The sequence below is a fragment of the Hylaeus volcanicus genome, chromosome 4 (genome assembly GCF_026283585.1).
Source record: "Hylaeus volcanicus isolate JK05 chromosome 4, UHH_iyHylVolc1.0_haploid, whole genome shotgun sequence".
NCBI classification, from domain to species: domain Eukaryota; kingdom Metazoa; phylum Arthropoda; class Insecta; order Hymenoptera; family Colletidae; genus Hylaeus; species Hylaeus volcanicus.
In genome coordinates, this window is record NC_071979.1 from 615,265 (window position 1) to 635,055 (window position 19,791).

Consider the following 19,791-nt stretch of genomic DNA (forward strand, 5'->3'; position numbering starts at 1 on the left):
TGACATCTAAGTAATTTTCCATGTGTTCATTAAATTTTCAAACGCTAGAACTAATATTTTGTCCTTAATATTGTGTATTTCCTATCTTTTCAAGATATCCGGATGAGTATTGTTACCATTATTTTGAAAATACAAATTTTGGTGTAGTTATTACTTTATTGTAAGGGTTAATTTACCTAAAGTAAGTACCAAAATTTCCCTTCTCAAGTTCAAAATGTTGATTTTTTTCTTGTGGGACCATGCATTTAAAAAATATATTTTAAGAAATGCATGAAAGAATTCTTAGATTTCAAAAGGCATCATTTTCAACATGCGATGGAAGAAGATGAGTACATACGAATTCTCTTATATATACAATTTTCTTGCTGAAAATCGAAATATTGCATGGAGATTAATTCTTCTTAGCTTTCAGTTAAGTTCATATATGCGCACAGAATATGCTGCTGCAAAACTTGGTGTTGAAACGGTAAGCTGTTATGATTAAAAAATTATCAACATATAATACAAATATGAGATATTCAATTTGTATTTTCCATGTTGATAGAACAAGTTATTTAGTAGACAGACTGTGTAAAATTAAAACTCTACAATTATAAAAATTCGTACAAAAGTTAATTCAATGACATTTCATTCAGAATGTAAACACATAATATAAATTATTTGAATATAATTTTATTTTAATAGGAAAGCAATTTTAGAGTTATTTATAAGTATAATAAATTTGTTGTGTCAAATGTAATTAATAAAAATAATATCATAGACAATCTTTTGAATAGAACCATTTTTGGAATGAGCCCTAAAAATTCTTACGGACAAAAATCACTGTAAAATAGATAGTGGAAAAGTAACAGGGGACAACAGACATGAATTTTGTATCACACATTTCTAAATTGTTAAAAGGCTACTTTGTTAAAAATAAGACTGCAAAAGAAGACGTATATTATACATAAGTATTCTTGATCTAATTTTTCTCTTAATACATTCAAAAGTAAAACTCACTGTTTGTCATCCAGTTTTGTAATCAAATTACTTTCCTTCTGTGATATAAAGGAATACCTATAGTACAATTGCAGTAATCTGGCTATTTGCCAATCTGTCATATTCAATAACCTGACTCTGTGGGTGGTTCCATATTTCCACTTCTCAATATAAAAAACACAGATTAACTAATACATTAAAGAGAACAGAGACAAAACTGAGTATTTTATGAAGAATTCTGGTGTTGACAACCAATCGTTTTGTTAAAAAGATGAATATTTTCATTTTAAACAATGCCTTTTCTCATTAAATTACTAACTTTACTTTTAATTCACTTTTATTGAGACTAATACTACGCAAATATAGAAGCTATTAATGTTTTCAATTGCATAATACATTTAATTACTGTTATTTCTAGCTATCTTTTTAATACAACAATATTCCACTCCAATATGTGTCAGATACCCAAGATTGTACTATACATTGAATTTAAAGTTTCACAGTATCCTATAGCAGGAAAAATGAATTAATTCTAGATATTTCAAAGGATGAGCGCTAGATATTTGAAGAATTTTTAGAGGTGAATATAAAGTGTAATTAAAGTATTAAATTTACCTTTTCTGCAGCTTCTGGATTATTTGGATTTTTGTCAGGATGATATTTTAATGCTAATTTCCTATAAGTCCTTTTAATTTCCTCTGAAGTAGCAGTTTTTGGTATCTGTAAAATCTGATACAGGGAGTCCCCTGCAGTTCTGAAATGAATAAAATATCAATGATTATTAATCATTATTTCATTGTAACTTTGTTTAATTTCATTACTTCATTGCATATTAATATTAAATTTGAAAAAATAAATTTATGTTTGATTTGTAAGCAATTTATTCAGAAAAGATGGCTACAGTAATATAAGTCTTAATTTACACTTAATTTATACTTTCCAACATTAAATAGAAAAGATATTTATTATAGTATATATTCTTTAAAATAATACAGTTAACAGACAAAAACAAGGATACTAATATGAATTTTACACAACATTCATAACGTACAATTCATTCACTTTAATCATTGGACAACAGATAGAAACAAAAAACTAATGCTTTAAGTGAGTTGGTGACAATCTTGCAACATCCTCTATAATTAAAAATTTTCACAAAGCTTTTACCTACACTATAATTCGTAAGTTTATACAAAATATTTGGAATGTTTCAGAATAACGGTCAGTTTCTTAAAAATAAAATATACTAAATAAACATGGAATGTGTTAATCATATTTCTTAAAAACTAATAGACTTATGCCAATAATTTACAAACTTGTGCTAAACCAATACGTGCTATTTAACAAACTAATCTAATATCTAAAAAAATACTTCTAAAACATGTTTTACTAATTGTTAAACATAAGAATTGTTACATTTTCTAAAAGTAAATCATAAGATCGTAAGCAGGACGAAGAAAGAAACGATGAGAGTGTAAGCAAAACGGTTTAACCTAGCAATTTCTCTATTTGGTTAAGTATTTTCAATGTTTAAAACATGTTGATATACTTTTACAGAGAAATCAGGATGATCAATTGAGTCAAACAATAAGTTTATGGGGAAGAGACAATTTTTTGAAAATTAAAAATGTTTGAATGGTGATAGCTAAATACTCACGACATTTTCCTTCTATCCATGATAAATGGGGAAACTTCGTATTTCGATTATGTGAAATGTAAATTAGAATTAGTAATTTAAACTGTAATCAAATGTTTCTTGTCGGACTACACGTACATGGTTTCCGTCATTAAATGTACGCAACTTTTTGAGCAGATACCCTTTCAGGTGATACCAGAGGAAGTGATTCAATATTTTAGTACCAAAAGTGGACACACTTACACCAATCTGGCGCTAACTGAAATACAGACCTAAACCACATGAACTAAGCATAAAATTCTCCAGTGGAAAATGTGCGGTGAAAACATGAAGACTGTATAATGTTGCGCGTCCGTGCGGTTTTATTTTTAAGGACTTAGGGTTTTACTGGCGTTCACGCTGCACGTGACAAGATTATTAGAACTGCGTGCGACTTAGCCAGGAATAAGTTAATTTAAGATAAATTAAGGGTGCGCAGGAGACAAACTGGCGCCACCAACGGAAAGTAGGTGAACTACTAGATAGTTTTTCCCGTTTTTCAGGCACAATAATGAAAAAAACATACAATAATTATGCATTTCGTAATCAGGGGAAGTAAATCTATCGTCTCGTCACGCGTTTTTTGGAAAAAATTAAAAAAAAAAAATTTCTTGTCTTTGAACGTATTTTTAGCAAGTTTCAAAAGCGAAATTGCAAAATGTGTAACTGTCCCCCGCAACGGTATTTTATAAGGAACAGTTTAAAAAAAAAATCAGCCGGAAAGGACCCTTCCTCGCCTCATAAAATTACAATGGTGTTGTCGTTATGAAATCGAGAAGACTGATGCGCTTGCACAATGGCTTGAGTTTCACGCTCTCCACCACAGCACACCATAGCGCTGCTGTCGTCTCTCCTGCTGCTGGTATGCCGATAATCTAAAAATGCCTTTCAGCATGGTTCGTACTAAAAGTATGAAGCGCTCGAGCTTATATATTTTACTTTTTTGCATATGTATATATATATATATATATTCAATATTATATTGTTAAGAAACGTCATGTATATGTTAAGGTTGTTTATATTGCATTGCAATTAATTGGTACAGAATAGTCTGTTACGATAATTTCAAAGTAGTAAATAATAAAAAACTGATATGATATTTATAATATGGTACGAAAATAATAAAGTACTAATTGTTACTTGTGGAATGTAATGATAGTATGCAATGTAAAAAATATTGTATAATAGAAAAGGTTAAACGTTTATGAACATTATTTTTGAATATACGTAATTATATAAAGAAAAAGCACACTAACAAAGGGAAGGCACGGATGTTGCAATCGCTTTTGCAACGACACCCTATGGGGGTCGTAGTACGCATGTAGTACTGCAAAATCATTTTGGCTTTTTTCAGAATGGGCGTTTGTTGTCGATGTACAATAAAAGCATCTAGCAAGGTTCGTTGAATACATTAGTAGGGTATTAGGTTGTAACGCTGCTGACCCGGGTACGAATCCCGATTGATGTTTTTTTTTCAACTTTCTATCAGAAATATACTTTTTGTATATTATGTACTATATATTGTATATTATATATTACCTTACGCATATTTTAAAGTTAAAATTAATTTTTAACGTAACATATCATGCCGGAATACCTACTTGCCGTAAGTGAGTAAGTCTTTACAACGATTTTTATGTTTTGTCGTAAGTTTATTTCGTTTTATCGTGACAGTCACATGAAGAAAGGTTTGAAAGTTTGAAAATGGATAGTGATTCTGTGCGAGCAAGTTGTTTTGAAGAAATAGTCATCGATAGCACAGAATCCAAGTGTAAAGAGGATAGAATGTGCGTAATGTTTTCTCTTTCTCTGGCGTGTGTATTCTCCGGAATACTAATTCCATTCGTTCGATTTTACTAGTGTTAAAATGAGAAATCATGTTATCTTCTATCATTCTACAAAATATAACACCCGTGCTCGAGCGCTCATTTTATAGTTTGCCGCTACACCGAACCCCCTTTTTTTTTGTCTTTACGGGTTCCTTCTCGTCACGCTCGAGAACGGTCAAGCCGAATACCATACCTGTTTCGAAATAAGCAACTCGCCGGTCCCGATCGAGTTACTTATTTCGAGATATTGCTGTACTTGTTTCTATTTGTATAATGAATTTCAATATATTTATCTCTATTCTACATAGATATGCTTGGTACGCATCATGCCTATTAAAAAATCGAGTACATTTCATTAACGTAAATCAAGCGGTATTCTCAGTAGAATTAAATAAACAATTTTGCAGTTGTGAATCTGAAGCATTCATTCGATGTACATGGTAATTAAAATTTTTGTTTCCACTGCTTTTTCGAAAATTATCACCCAAGTTCATGTACATCATACATTCAAAATGGAAATTGTTTGTTTTAAAAAATATATCCGAACATTAGTTATAAATAAGTCATATTTACCGAATGTATTTTTAAAAGAAAGTGAAAAAAAAGAATAGTGTAAGAATGTTTCAACGGAACTTGAACTCGCGACAGAGGAGGAATTATTATGTTGATGTTTTACTGACTATGCCGAATTCGCTATTGACAAAGTCGCTTATAATTCATCAAGTAAGCAGCAATAATAACTTCAATGTTGAATATCACGTAAATTATAAATCGTGTGCCCCCAAAACTGAATATCATTCGCTTCAGTTTTCCACTGTGCAAAGGCTCATCAAAAAATTAGTGTCATATCTGGGCCCGTTCCCTTGTCAGTCTTTCTTTTTCTTCATCAAACTGTCTCTTTCTACTTCGTCGACGCTTTCAAATTTTGGACGGATTCGAAGCTGATCGAAACATTTGGTTACACACACAATGTATGTAGGTATTGTCACGTCCCGGATTTCAGATTTGAAAATCTGTCGCCCGTTTCGATCAAATGATACTTGCCTTTTGTCCCACGCCCCTCTTAAACGACTCGCGTCTGGACGGGATCCTGATCCGTATTGAGTTCACCCTCGCGATTACTATTTATTAGAATATTTTAAGTTTTCGGACTTACTACTTGGTGAGCTCGTGCACCTTTTGAATGTAGTGTTCCCACCGCGGGTCGTTTGGTGGAATGGTCCACTCAGCCTCACGTGCCCCGGGGATGGTTAGTGGGGTGAGCCTCCAAGGTATCGGTGCTGGGGTTGGTGCTGGTACTGATGCTGATGTTGGTGCTGAGACTGATGCTGGTGCTGTTGATGCTGCTGGTGTTTTTAAAAGTTTGTTTCTCACCACTCGCGGCTTCACTACGCACCCGATCGGAAGTTTTTCCGTTTGTGCTGATCGCACGTAGTCTTTTAGCAACCGACGAATCTGCTCGCGTTTGACCGACCGGTATTTTCGTACCTTTTCGATGTTTCTCATCTACTGAGAGGGAAAAATTGGAATTTATAGTAGTTTTAATCGGGGATGAATCTCCTGTCCCGTCAATCGTTATCGAGCGCGTGCAACCCTTTACGACCGCTGGTTTTGCGTCTATTCCTTTCAAAGCCAGTTTCGACGCCTCGACCCTGATCGAAATATCTGCTCTGCCTTGGATCGAAAAGAAGCCGCGTTAATCAAATCCGTGGCTACTGTTTGGGAAAACCGGCTTCGACGCCTCGATCAACCCTTACAGCAAGCACGAAAGTGACTTGGAACCTGAGTACGATGACGGAAAAGAAACCCACGGCCGAGCAATGTTTCTATCTTTAAGATTTCTAAATGACCGGCTTCGACGCCTCGATCATAAATCAAAAAGATAGTTGGTTTAACTATAATTCATTCCTTTCTCTCTCTCCGAACGCGTCGAATGATTAAGGGAAAAAAAAATAATTGCAACATGTGAATTTGTTAAATTACGTTACTGTTTATTAAGACCCGCGCACGGTCTTTTATTATAGCAATTACAATTAATTACAGTTTGAATAAAAAAAAGATTCACTACCTTAGCTTCGCAATAAAACTTGATGTCTGATTCGACTCGACAATGGCTATGATTTTGGATAACTCGCGACGACTATCTAGTACGACAATTATATACTTGAAATTTCGAACGGCAACTATATCGAGCCCCTGAATTGCGGGCGTACTTATACCCCTAATTCGGGACCTTTGGTCCGAAGGAAGGAGAAAAAATCATATCACGTGGTTTATTAAAAATTCATGGGTGGTGGTTGATTTCTTCCCATGGCGTTAGCAATAACATCTTGCCCGAAATCATTCCTAGGTGTTTAGTCTACCCCTTATCGGTTTTTGGTGACTGACACCAACGATAGCCACTGCCGACGGTTCCTTAGCTGATGCTACGCTTGAATTCGTCGAAAGATGCAAGGCCTCATTAGATCTGGCCGCCCATCGGTGGATGGTAACGAGTACCGAGAATTGTACGGAACCTGTAGCTGCGACTTAACATCTAGGAGATCCGTTGTATTTTCGTGCATCGCGATAAAGCAACCGAATCCGCGGTTCACGATAGTGAATAAGCCGCGATCATACCGTGGTCGTATCAGGGGCACATAATGTAGCAAGAAGTAGATCGCTCTCTCCGCACCCGTAGCTGTTATCGCTTAGGTTCTCTCTTACTTGCTAAACGCTTCTCAGTCTAAGATATAGGGTGACGTTCGAATATACAAATACTACATCTGTCTTCAACTCATTATAAGGAAAAAATATGTCCGTGGTTTGGACGGTCGATATGCGAACGCCACAGTATAATAACCAGCCGAGGTGTCGATTCTAAGTTTACATGCGGCTCCAGCCGAGCGCGAACATAGAAAGAGACAGAGAGAGGAAAGCGAAAGAGAGAGGAGAGAGAGAGAGATCCAAGGCACGAAGCTAGAAGCCAAAACATATCGGTGGGCGCGAGACAATACTAATGTAACAATAAAACTCTTTTATTTATTAATTTTTTTAAATCTAACTTTTTCTAATGTATTTGTAAGATTTTTATGATCACAATAAGACCAAACACGATATACATACAGCGAAACAGGAAAGTATTCGGCTATTTGTTTGTATTTTATATTTCATATTACCTCTTATATCAAAAATTTTTTTTTTTTTATAAATTATACAAGATGTTCGGCAACCGAACAAAGTATAAAATAAGAATAAATAAAATACACAGCAGCTTGGGATCGAACCAGCGATATCTTATGTACAATACTACGATCAATGATACCAGCTGGGCCAGGTTTTTTCGCCCATGTACTGCCAGAATGACCGTTAACAGTCGTATCCAGGGTAACAGGTGTGGGGTACTATAGCTATTGTGGCTATAAGCGCGAAATCATGAATATATTTGTCCTTATTATTTATATATTGTCTTTATATATTGTCCTACATTTGTCCATAAATCATGAATATATTTGTAATTATGCAGGGGTAATTAAGATACACCTTTTTAGCCGTGCGTATACTTCATTGATGCTATCGCGATGATGATTTCGCTGCGCGTGCGCGAAAAAACCCAGCCGACTACGATACCTGCGAACCAAGTCGAAAAGCGTGTTTAGATGGTCGACACGGTAACAGAAAGGAAGACGACGACATCGCTGCGGGGAAAGCACGATATTGAGGCAACCATATTGGCATTATGAATCGTCTCAATCATAGCGACAACACCATTGTAATTTTATGAAGCGCAAGAGCGACCTTTCCAGCTGATTTTTTTTTTAAACTGTTCCTTATAAAATTCCGCTGCAGGAGATAGTTACACATTTTGCAATTTCGCTTTTGAAATATGCTAAAAATACGTTCAAAGGCAAGACATTTTTTTTTTTTCAATTTTTTCCAAAAAACGCTTGACGTGACGATAGATTTACTTCCCCTGATTACGAAATGCATAATTATTATATGTTTTCTTCATTATTGTGCCTGAAAAACGGGAAAAACTATCTAATAGTTCACCTACTTTCCGTTGGTGGCGCCAGTTTGTCTCCTGCGCACCCTTAACTTTATTATAACTGTTTGAATATAACTAATTTAACACAAACATTGAATTTCTTTACTTTAAATACAAACTTTTACAATAGACGTCTATATTGGTTAACGGTCGCTATGCAAGTGAGTATTAACAAATTGTTTTAAATTAAATGCCATTGTTGCGGACAGTGACGGGCAAAACCCTAGAATTCGAATAAATCTGAAGTTTGCAGATATGTTTGTCTCGTTTCCTCTTTTAAAAATTTTCGAATGAAGGAAACGAGACAAACATATCGGCAAACGTCAGATTTAATCGAATTCTAGGGTTTTGCCCATCTCTGGTTGCGGAACGCGTCATGCGGTGATAGGGAATTTTCTGACGTGGGTAAGGTGCCCGTGGAGCGCTGAACCGCTCTGCCCGGAGAGCAGCCGCGGTAGCGAAGACTACGAGCTCGTTCGCGAACAAGCGACTCGACGTGCATCGAAGGACATTGACGCAGCCGCTTCGCTCGTAGCCTTCGCTACCGCGGCCGCTCCAACGATATACGCGCACTCTGATTGGTCGGGGTTTTCTCTTAATATCTCCATAACGAAGCCTCGGACAACATTTTCACTAAGGAAAAAGTTGTTTCAAATCACCTCCCGAACCACCCCTTTCAAGGTGTTACAACATTTTTGGAACACCCTGTATATGCTACATTGGACTCCCGTGCCTTGTATGGGCTGGTACGCACTCACACAGCGCCACACCACTGTATACGTACACGGAACTGCAAGGGTTCCGTATTGTCCTATTTTTGTCTCGATAATGCAAATTTGAGACCTCTAGATAGTCGTTTCCGCTAGATAAATGTTCAAACCAGAGCGCAAGCTCTTATAGGTAGTCTACTTTTGCTTTTTTGTGTCATAATTAATAATATTCAGCAGTACTTCTCGATCAAAAGAAGCAATATGGTGGTGCGACAGTGCTGCCACGTTGTCTGAGCTAACATACGCTGCTGAATATTGTTAATTATGACAGAAAAAAGCAAAAGTAGACTAGCTATAGCGCTTGCACTCTAGTTTGAACATTTATCTAGCGGAAACGACTATTGAGAGGTCTCAAATTTGAATTGTCGAGACAAAAATAGGACAATACACAAGCCCTTGCATCCTGTCCAGGATTATCATGTTACACGTAAAATATAGTTCCGGTACTTGTCGCTACAAGCGCTCATAACTGTTTCTGAACATAGAGACACTCAGTCAGAAACATAGCAAAGGAGACACATGCCATCGGTAAGGTAGACTTTATAAGCAAGCGAGACGTCAACGACAATGTATCGTTGGTGCAAGCACCCGTGCCGAGACACACTCACACATGCAACGCCCGGTGGCATGCCGTGTGCCTACAAATAGGTTGCGTGATCCCGCGATACCTGAAAGTAAGGGTCTAGCGCAGGCATGCACTGGCGCCCCACTCCTCAGTGAACGGCGGGCGCTGGGTCCCCACTCCTCACTGATCCGGTACACTGTGACTCTAAGAGTGGAGGCGCCTGCCACAACTACAAGCTTACTTCCAATAGCCTCACGGGTCCCTTAATTTTCATGAGACTTATACAATAATTTCTAATACGGATTCGTGGTTAATTCATTCCGAGTTTGTCGCTACAATATTTATATTGTACGATATAATATACATAAAAAATATATATATATATTTTTTTTTAAAGCTTTCTGTAACTAATGCATACCAGTTCGAAAATACAAGATAGAATTTACTGCTCATAGACAAAAACCAGCTCTTGCCGCCGCTATTCCTCGCTGTAACTCCCTGTATCTGTGTATTACACACACAACGCACCGTCTCCACTCCTCTAACTTGCTTCCCACTATGTCTAACTTGCTGCCCGCTACTTTCACCTTTTTCCCACTCTGCTGCTGAAGGCATTCTGACCTTGAACGAACACGCGGATTCGACTCGCGCCACCAGACGAGCACGCGCCCGCCGACCGGGGTTTTGTGCATGCCTGGTCTAGCGGCTAGAAGAAAAATTATTGTAAATATCATTGTAATCAGAAAAATGTCACAAATGTAATATTGAAAGTCTCGCTTATTCGGCAGAGTCTAGTCGATATTTACAATAATTTTTCTTCTTTCCTATATTTGAAAGTAATTTATAACTACAACAGGAGGAGGACAAGACAACTAAAAATAAAGTCAATAATTTAAAAAAACTTTTTTATTTATTACAATTTTTTTTTATTCTTTAACTTCTTTGAAACACGTATACGTTTCCTCCCTCCCTTCACCCCATTCTCCTCCTCTTCTTCCTCCTCTTCCTCTTCCCTTTCCTCCTCCCCTTCCGCCCCTCTTCCATTTGTCCTTGTACATGTTAACGCAAAGGCGGCGTAATATTTTGTTCTGTAAAAAGTGAATGAAAATTTAAAAATAACATATTTGAGATTGTCGATGTAATTCAAATATATTTAGGGTAACTTACCATTTTCTTTTTCAACTGTTCAAATTTTTTTTTATCCTGGTCCGGTGTCGGACCAGGTGTTGGCGTCGGCGCAATGTCGTTATTTTCAGATCCCATCTACATACAAAAATATGTATCGGTACAAAATTATTCAGAGATTAATTAGCCAGCGTTTTTCTCGTAAATGATTAATATTTAAAAGCAGGAAAGAGGAGAAAGTGATAGTGTTTTTTATAACCAACGTAACAATGTATATAAAGGGTATAGCCGGATAAGGGGGTCAAAAGTGCTGTTGCATACTTTTACTTCTAAAATTTTTTAAAAGGATACAAACAATCGGATTATCACTCGCCAAATTAATATTGAGTGATTGATTCAAATGGATCGAATTTACGGAGTGCGTGCGTTTCGTCTCGGAATTATCAGTAGACTCATCGGTAGGGCTGCATCTGACAATTCCTGCCCTAGACGCGTCGTTTTCTTGACATATGAATTTCGAAATCGTGACGATTGGTTGAGTTCCGTGTTGAACTCTATTTGACCAATCTTTAACAATTCGATACATCAATTGGCTGAATCCAAAGATTATTCAGCATTATTGACTGATTGATTATGGAAAACGAAGATGGTTGACGAAGTCTCGATGATCGACATCAGTCAATCAATCTTACGTTGAATGCTGTACAATCAGAATAAGCCGAATATCAATGATTCTAACGACCAATTGATACGTGCTTTTAATTCAGAACCGTGTCTGATATCGCGTCCGTTTACCTTAACATAAAAACTTTTTGATCAGAACCGTGTCTGATGAGCTCGATCGATTTCGGTTAAAGGTCTATGAAAAACTGAACTACTGCAGCTCGATTCGATTATTTCATTGACCCCTCTTGAGAAAAGAGGAGGAAATCGAGTGAATTGCATTCAAGTATGCGGAGAACCCTATCAATGGGTTAAGACAAATGAATTCAACATGAGTGAAAGGAGAAATATATTAATTCTGTCTTTGTCTGGTTAGCCGTGTCAACGTTCAATCGATATATTGATTTTTCGGAACAGCTGATTCGTCGTTATTTGGTTAACGACAGACTCTCGAAAGATCAAGACGGTTGAACGATTCTGTGTGAAACAGAACAAGTGCCTTTAGATCGATTTCGATCTGCAACGATGTATTCGATAGGTTATCGAAAAAAACTAATCTGTGCCAAGTTTCAAGTGCCTATCTCGATTGAGGGGGGGGGGGCGGCGCGCGCAAAAAAAAAAAAGACAAAAATCATGTTTTTGACCAATTTCTCTCGTCCTATTGCATAGAAAATTTTGGAAAAAATCAGAAATATATCAATTAGCGCGTCACATATTTCATAATTTTTTCAGATTTTTCAATTCAAAATCCAAGTTGTGAAAAATAAAAAACGCAACAGAATCATTAAAAATACTAGTTTGGTACCGAAATAATCTCAGAAGTATGATTATATAATTACAGGAAGTGTATATTTTTTTTTTTTGGGGGGGCGGGGGGCGGGTGGAAAAACCTTCATAGGCACCGAGCGCCGGTGGACGATGCCAGCGTCCGGTAGTGTGAGATTCCTACTCACTAAAAAACCACCCGCTTCCCACGTTAGCCCCCCGGACCAGACCTGCTTTCGCATAACAACAGTCCGGGGGCGTGGCAACTAGGCCCCGTTAGGGCCTCCACCGGTCGGATAGAACCGAAGCTAGGGGGAGCCCGGAGTATCATCCAGGCATCCCTCCTCTCTCTTGCGACGCAGCACACGCTCCACGTAGTACGCGACCGCTTCCCATTCGGTCGGCCCCCGCAGCATCACCCCCACGATGTTGTCGGGGGTGACGTCTCCGACGAAGGCGCCGAGATCTACCCTATCTCTGGCGAAGCGGTCACACACGAAGAACGTATGGAGCGCGTCGTCCCTTGCTGCGTCGCAATACCGGCATCCCGGGGATCCGACCTTGCCCATCCTCGACAGGTACGCACGGAAGTACCCGTGGCCTGTGAGGAACTGGGTGAGGTAAAAATTCACCTCACCATGGGTCCTGGATATCCAGGTGGCCAGATCCCCTATCAGCCGAGCCGTCCACCGACCCGGCTGGGTAGCCTCCCGGCGTTGCTGCCATGCGCGTAGCGTGGCTGCGCGCTCGTGGGACACGGCTTCGGCCCGCCCAGTCTCCGAGGAGCGTTGGAAGATGTTCTTCCGCTCGAATGCAAGCAGGTCGATGGGTATTACCCCGGCGACCGCTTGCACTGCGCACTCGGAGACGGTCCTGTAGCTGCACGCCACCCGAAGCGCCAGCTGGCGCTGTACGGCAGACATGCAGCTTCTGTACTTACGGAGCCGAAGGGCATCTGCCCATATTTCGGCTCCGTACAGCAGGACGCTCTGGGTTGCCGAGAGCAAGAGTTTCCTCTTGCTCGGCTTCGGGCCGCCCACGTTTGCCATTAGTCGGCTAAGTGCTGTCGCCAACGACGCCGCCCTGACCGAGACCCTCCGGATATGTTCCGCGAAGCTAAGCTTGTTGTCCAAGGCAACACCCAGGTACTTCGCGGACCTCCGGGTCTGGATGGTCTCGGTCCCAACAGTCATCGGGACGATGGTGGGGATACGTCGGCGTGTCAGCATGACGATTTCCGTTTTCGGAATCGCCAGCTGCAGCCCGTGGTCCTCCATCCATCGCACCACTCGGCGCATGACCTGGTTCAGCTTGAGCTGAGCCAGCTCGGCGGTCCGCGCCATGATGACCACGGCGACGTCGTCAGCATAGCCGACGAGGAACGAATCCTCTGGCATACCCATGCGGAGGAGGCTGTCGTACATGACGTTCCACAGGTCGGGCCCCATGACCGATCCCTGCGCAGCACCCGCAGTGATCGATCGTTCACGGAGCCCGTCCGACGTCTCGTACAACAGCTTTCGGTCCCGAAGATAATCCGCCATCACTGACAGCAGATACTCCGGGAGCCGAAACGTTGTTTCCAACGCCTCCAACATGTCTGTCCACCGTGCCGTGTTGAACGCGTTCCGTACGTCCAGCGTCACCAACAGGACGACGGGTCTCGCGGCGTGGCAAGCCGTGTCGGCGATGCGTACAGCGTCTACCACGCGGGAGATCGCGTTCACGGTGGACCTCCCTTTTCGGAAGCCGTACTGGTGGTCCGAAAGACCTTAGACCTAATGCTCCGCATCGTGGTCGCGTCCAGTTCCGGGCTCGCGGACAACCCACCGAGTCTTCGGGTGACGAGTTTGTAACCGTCGCCGAACGGATCTCGGTTAAGGTCGTCGCAGAGATCGCGCCAACACCGCGCTTTACTCTGCTTGATCGCACGAGTTAAGGCTTTCTTGGCCGCCTTGTAGTCCTCCGAAGCGCGGCGGCCTCCGGTCGACTTCGAGCTCGTTGAGCTCGTCGCCGGAGCCTCAGGGCTTCTCTCCTGAGGGAGGCGATCTGGTCGGTCCACCAGTACGCCTGCCGCCGGCCGGAGAATGGCCTCCTCCTTGGCATTGACTCGTCGCATGCCCGTCGGATGAGGTTAAGGGTGCCGCGCACGATGGCTTCGGCACCCGCTCTATCGGACGGGTCACGCGGGGTCTGCGGCACGGCCTCCACGCCCGCCCGGAGAGTGGCGTAGAGCCTATCCTCATCCAGGCGAGAGGTGACGTATCCTCTCGGGCGTCTAATCCCCGGAGGCCGCGCTTGCCGCTCGCCGATCAACTGGGGGGTGATGTAGCTATGATCGCTACCGGTGAAATCACCAATCACCCTCCAGTTCGCCGCTCTTTGGACCAGATCCTCAGACACCAGGGTGACATCCGGTATCGAGTCTCCGAATCCAGGGCGTCGATACGTCGGCGTTGACCCCACGTTCAACACGACGAGTCCCAGTCTTGAGGCCATCTCGACCACCAACCTTCCCCTCGTGTCGGTGCGAGGCATCCCCCACTCGCAGGCTCGGGCGTTGAAGTCACCAGCCACGACAAGCCCACCGGACTTGTCGCGTAGGGTGTCCTCCAGCACGTCGAGCTTTCCCCGAAATTCGGAGATGCTATCATTCGGGGACAGATAGCAGCTGACGTACGTGAGGACACCGCTGGTGACCCAGACGTGTCCCGCGGCAGCCCCGTGAGAGTCTATACGGACTCTCCGTGGATCCGTGATCCACACTGCCGCGGTGCCGAGATCATCCCTGAACCAGGTGGTCCCGATCGCGGTACTGCTCACTTGCGATGACGACCGCAGCTCGCTTCTCCATAGCGAGCTGCGTTATCAAGTCATCGGCAAGTCGACACCGGTTCAGGTTTCCCTGGAGGATGCTTACCGTGGCCGCGAAGAGGGCTTACCCTTCTTCGCGGCGAGGATCTCCCGGAAGATCCGGCACTTCCCCGAGCCCGCGTAGTGGTCCGTCGTCGCGTCCTTTATCCCCGCACACAAATGACAGTGGGGGGTGGCCTCGCACGCCGCCGCCTTGTGGCCATCCTTGCCGCGCCTGCGGCAAGCGTTGCTCCGGTCCGGGCCTTTACACTCTCTACGAGTGTGTCCGTAGCCCAGGCACCGGAAGCAACGCTGAACCTCCGTCCAGCGCCGGATGCGGCAATTGACCCAGCCGATCTTGAGCTTGGCGGCGGCCAGGAGCTTAACGGCAGCTCCTTCGCCAAGCTCCACCACGGCCTTCCGCAGCTCTCGGTGGTTCGTCGCGAGAACGGAGACGCGGATTTCCTCCGGCGACTCCCCTGTCACCCGCGCGACCGCGTCCATGACCTCTCCTGAGGTCGTGACGCAATCAAGATCGAGGATTTCGATCGTCGCGCGGGGTTTCAGGCCCCGTACTGCCGCGGTGTCCCCCACCGCCGTCCGGAGCGCGGACTGGAACCTGGCGCTGTCCCCACATCGCCCAAGCTCCAGAAGGACGGCCCCTTCCCGCGTCCTCCTTATTTGGCGGACCTCCGTGTCCGCTTCCTCCGGCCGGACCAGGCGACGTATCGCGCCCACAATGGACGCGTACGTCGCGCCCTCGGCCGGCTTTAGAAGGACAGCCGTCCGCCTAGTTTTAGGGCGACGGCGCCTTCTCCTCCTCTTCTTCTTTCGCCTTTCGTCGACGGCACGCTGCTCCTTTGGAGTAGCAGAGTTCTTCGGTGCCTTCTCGCCTCTCCGCGGCTTTGGACGTGGGAGTGGAGGATCAGACGGTTTGTCCGCCCTCTTCTTTCTCCCCACCGCCGTGGACCATTTTTCTTGGTCCACGGCCGGCTTCTTTTTCGCCCTGGCAGCCTCTTCCTCTGGGCTGGAAACCACGGCCCTGTCTCGTTTCCGATCAGGCCGTGTTCGAGGAGCGGGTGTGTTCCCGCCTGGCGGCGCAGTGAGCGTGCCGAGGGCCTGCAGCATGTGGAGGACACGCTGTCTCTCCACTAGCCCATGGCCCAGTGCGTCCACCGCCTCCGCCAGCTTCTGCATTCCGTCCTTGATGTCCATGCTGACATTCCTCTGTTTGAGAGATGCCTGTCGCATGACATCAAGGACGGTTTTCATTGCCGCTATTTGCAAGCTCTCCGCTCGCTCGAGGGTCGCCAAAGTTCTAAACGCCCGGTCCCCAACACCGTGGTCGTTGGCATCGGCGCGTTCAGAACCGGCCCCATTGCCTGGCCCACGAACGCCAGGTTTCCGCAGCGGAGATACCTGGCCCGGAACACTTTGTGTCACGGCATCTCCCCCGCCGAGTTGGGGAGATACCGCGGCCACTTCCTGACGGACAGGGCTCCGAGGCGGCACGAATGGATTATCATCCGTGCCGCGTCACCTCCGGCGGCCACCGTCCGACGATGTGGACGTCTGTCTCGTCCTCCAAACGGATCCGGAGACGTTCGTCCCTTCACTTGTAGCATTTAATGCTACGCAGGCCAAGTGGTCAACCTGCATAGCACTGCGGTCGTCAGATAACGACGTCCCGGGGCCCGCTTGCTCACCCCTTGACGGACGCCGGTACTGGGGATCCGACCCCCTGCACCGTAGATCTCTCCTCTCTATATGACTTCTCCATGTTTGGTTTTTGATTCGGGGTTTCCTCCCCTAGTGTTTGGTCCGCGGGAGCTATTTTATTTCACTCCTACCCTCCACGCACTCCGAAGAGTACGTGGCGAGCGTTCCCCTAACCGCCACCTGGGGACGCGCCGCGTCGGGGTATCACCTCCCCGCCTGACCTGGTCGCCCAGGCCAGGTGCGCGGATTATTATTATTATTATTATCCTACATTTTATTCATAATTTTGAGTGTGGTGCGCCGTAGTTGAAAAATAAAAAACCAATTTTATTAGCTATTATTTTATTAACTAGAAATTTGAAAATGTAAAATAATGAAAATGTACTCATATTGTCAAAATTTTAAATTGACAAATTATGTGAAAGTCTGCGAGAGAGAAAGTATGGGTATTGATGATCTCAGAATGCTTTGCCTGGCCACGCCACGCATTTGACGTCCAGGCCACGGACATCTAGGCAAATGTCTAAACAGTCTCAGTTTGTTGATACACTATTTAGCTTCTTCATTTCACCGCCAAAGTGCGGAGCAGTCAGTTTACATGAGTTGTCATTAGGGTCTGAACGTCTCCACTGTTGAACACAGCATTTTAGCTGCGCATAGTTGAAAAGCACCGAATTTAATATTATGTTACACAGTGTCACCTTGCACTTTACTGGGAAAACTCTCTTTTTCTATATTATTGTAATACAATAAATTATGTGTTACAAATAGCGGATCTCTGTCCATTTTCTCATTATTTAAATTTCTTGCAACAAAACTTTCTGCCATGATTTGTGTGTACTTTTGAAAATTCTAAGGACTGAAACTGATATTGCAATACGATAAATTGTGCGTTACAGATAGTGGATTTCTTTTTTCATTTCTCGCTTTATCTTTAACATTTAAATGTCTTGGAGTGAGACATCCTGCCATGCGTTCTGTATACTTTTGGAAACTTAAAGGACTCAAGCTGGTCTCTTTTCTATATCTGGCTTCAGACACATTATGTATATTGTAGACTCTATGCTTACTATAATAAAAGACAAATGTATTTTTATTTTAAGCTCTACATTAATTTGCAAGTAAAATAAGGATTCTATATATTATTTACAAATAAAATTAATGTCATATGCAATATATATATTCACTTTTGTTACTCTCTCTCCTTTTCTTTTTACAGTTCATATGTACACAGAACGCGTGACAGAAAGCCTTGTTGCAAGCAAATTAAATGTTTATGATGAAGTGAAAATAAAAAAAGTGGTCCACTATTTATAACACATAATTTATTGTATTAAAACACTTATTCTTATTGCACAATGTTTCTTATTTGCACAAAATGAACATTTACTGAAATTTGTATTATGAACTGCACACTCAAACACCAAATTTATATATATACATATTTCTTTCCACAACGACAAAGTAGATATTTGATCACTTATAACCATATACTTCCCAATACAATATCACTACACGTAGCCTTTAAAATAATCATTCAACTTGCGGCGTCCAAATGTCACAAATACAAACTGACAGGTTATACAGGTGAGAAATGAACAAGCGGCGTGAGTGGCAGCCATATTACAATTCCGGCAGACGAGCCTTGCCGACTGATTCCGAGAGTCGACGAATCGACGAACGCCCTTAGCTCCTATTGGCTAAGAGCTCTTTCACACGACGATACGCGTATCGCGATACACGTATGCAGGATACCGATGAAACACATAATGTTATGGAAGCGTTCAGACGGCGATTCTCGCGACATACAGTATCGCGATATTGATTTTCGGTATCCGCGGTTGGTCGGCCGCCGGCAACTTTTTCTGCGTCGGAGCGGCCGACGAAACATTGAAATAGATGCGAGCATTCACACGACGCTGCGCAGTATCGTCGAATTCGTTCACCTTCCTCATAAAAAATGTTAGACATAATAATTGAAGAATTTACATGGATCGTTACAATGTTCTTCGAATAAAATATGAAAAGCTCCCGTTTCTTCTCTTATATTATTAATAGGATGAACCCAATATTTTCTCTTAACTTTTCTCCTTTTAGTAGCTTTTTTATGTAGAAACCAAATAGATAAAGCTTCAATCTCATCCATTATTTCAGAAAGGTTTTCACTAACTAAGAATGCGTGTTTCTCAAACGAGAAGATATGTTTAACTGAAAAACAAATGATCAACACCGAGCTACGAAATTAGTTGGATACAGTATCGCATAAGTATCTTGCTAGCAGATACGTATCGCATACGCGTATTGCGATACGCGTATCGTCGTGTGAAAGAGCTCTAAGAGTTGAAAAATTCCTTGAAGAATCAGAATAAGAACAACAAGACTGCCTACTGCCTACCGTTTCTGGAAAAATCATGACATGATATTACGATTTCTATGTTGTTCGTGGACCGATTTTATTGATTTTGGTTTTATTCGAAAGCTTATGTGCGATTTACATCAGAAAAATGCCTTTAGATTTAGGAAATACAGCAGGCGTGACGAGATATTAATGACAGAAGATTCAGATTAGGTTGGAATTGAACTGCTCTTCTGTAAAGATACGCGGTAGCGCCAGCGCCAGGCATACATATACGGGGAGGCTATTTTTTCATGTACTTGGCGTCGAGACGCTACCGCGTCTCTAGATATAGCAAACAAGCACCGCAAGGGACGCCGGAATAATAGAAGATAAGGGGAAACAAAATATAAAAGGCGCAAATGTATTTGAAATTGTGCCTAACCCATATTTCGGGCCAGATTTTGTCGGATTACAGAGCGCTGCA

At 42.6% G+C, this 19,791-nt stretch overlaps 2 protein-coding genes across 9 annotated transcripts in view; both read right to left on the reverse strand.

The window, feature by feature from the left end:
• The window catches only part of LOC128875534 (dnaJ homolog subfamily C member 5), a 132,792-nt gene extending 129,318 nt beyond the window's left edge, over positions 1–3,474 (reverse strand). Inside the window, exons 1-2 of one of the 8 annotated variants that reach the window (XM_054121178.1) lie at positions 2,636–3,005; positions 1,594–1,732 (exon numbers count right to left, since the gene is read on the reverse strand). In XM_054121178.1, coding sequence (XP_053977153.1) covers positions 1,594–1,732; positions 2,636–2,655 — 159 coding nt within the window. In that variant the 5' untranslated portion in view covers positions 2,656–3,005. Of the gene's footprint in view, positions 1–1,593; positions 1,733–2,635 lie in introns of all 8 variants that reach the window. The other 7 variants (XM_054121176.1, XM_054121177.1, XM_054121174.1 and 4 more) reach the window with 7 other exon arrangements.
• A 10,858-nt stretch (positions 3,475–14,332) lies between these two features.
• On the reverse strand, positions 14,333–16,465 carry LOC128875066 (uncharacterized). Its single transcript, XM_054120390.1, has 2 exons — positions 15,318–16,465; positions 14,333–15,257 (listed from the first exon to the last, which is right to left on the reverse strand). The coding sequence occupies exons 1-2, from the start codon at positions 16,463–16,465 to the stop codon at positions 14,333–14,335; spliced, it is 2,073 nt and encodes a 690-aa protein (XP_053976365.1).
• Between the last annotated feature and the right edge of the window lie 3,326 nt (positions 16,466–19,791).

Bases quoted from the DNA above. Each gene is read 5' to 3' on its own strand.
- LOC128875066 (XM_054120390.1), bottom strand. From the start codon at position 16,465: ATGGACATCAAGGACGGAATGCAGAAGCTGGCGGAGGCGGTGGACGCA. The intron at 15,258-15,317 runs GTAAGCATCCTC...TTGATAACGCAG, and splicing joins AAGCCCTCTTCGCGGCCACG to CTCGCTATGGAGAAGCGAGC.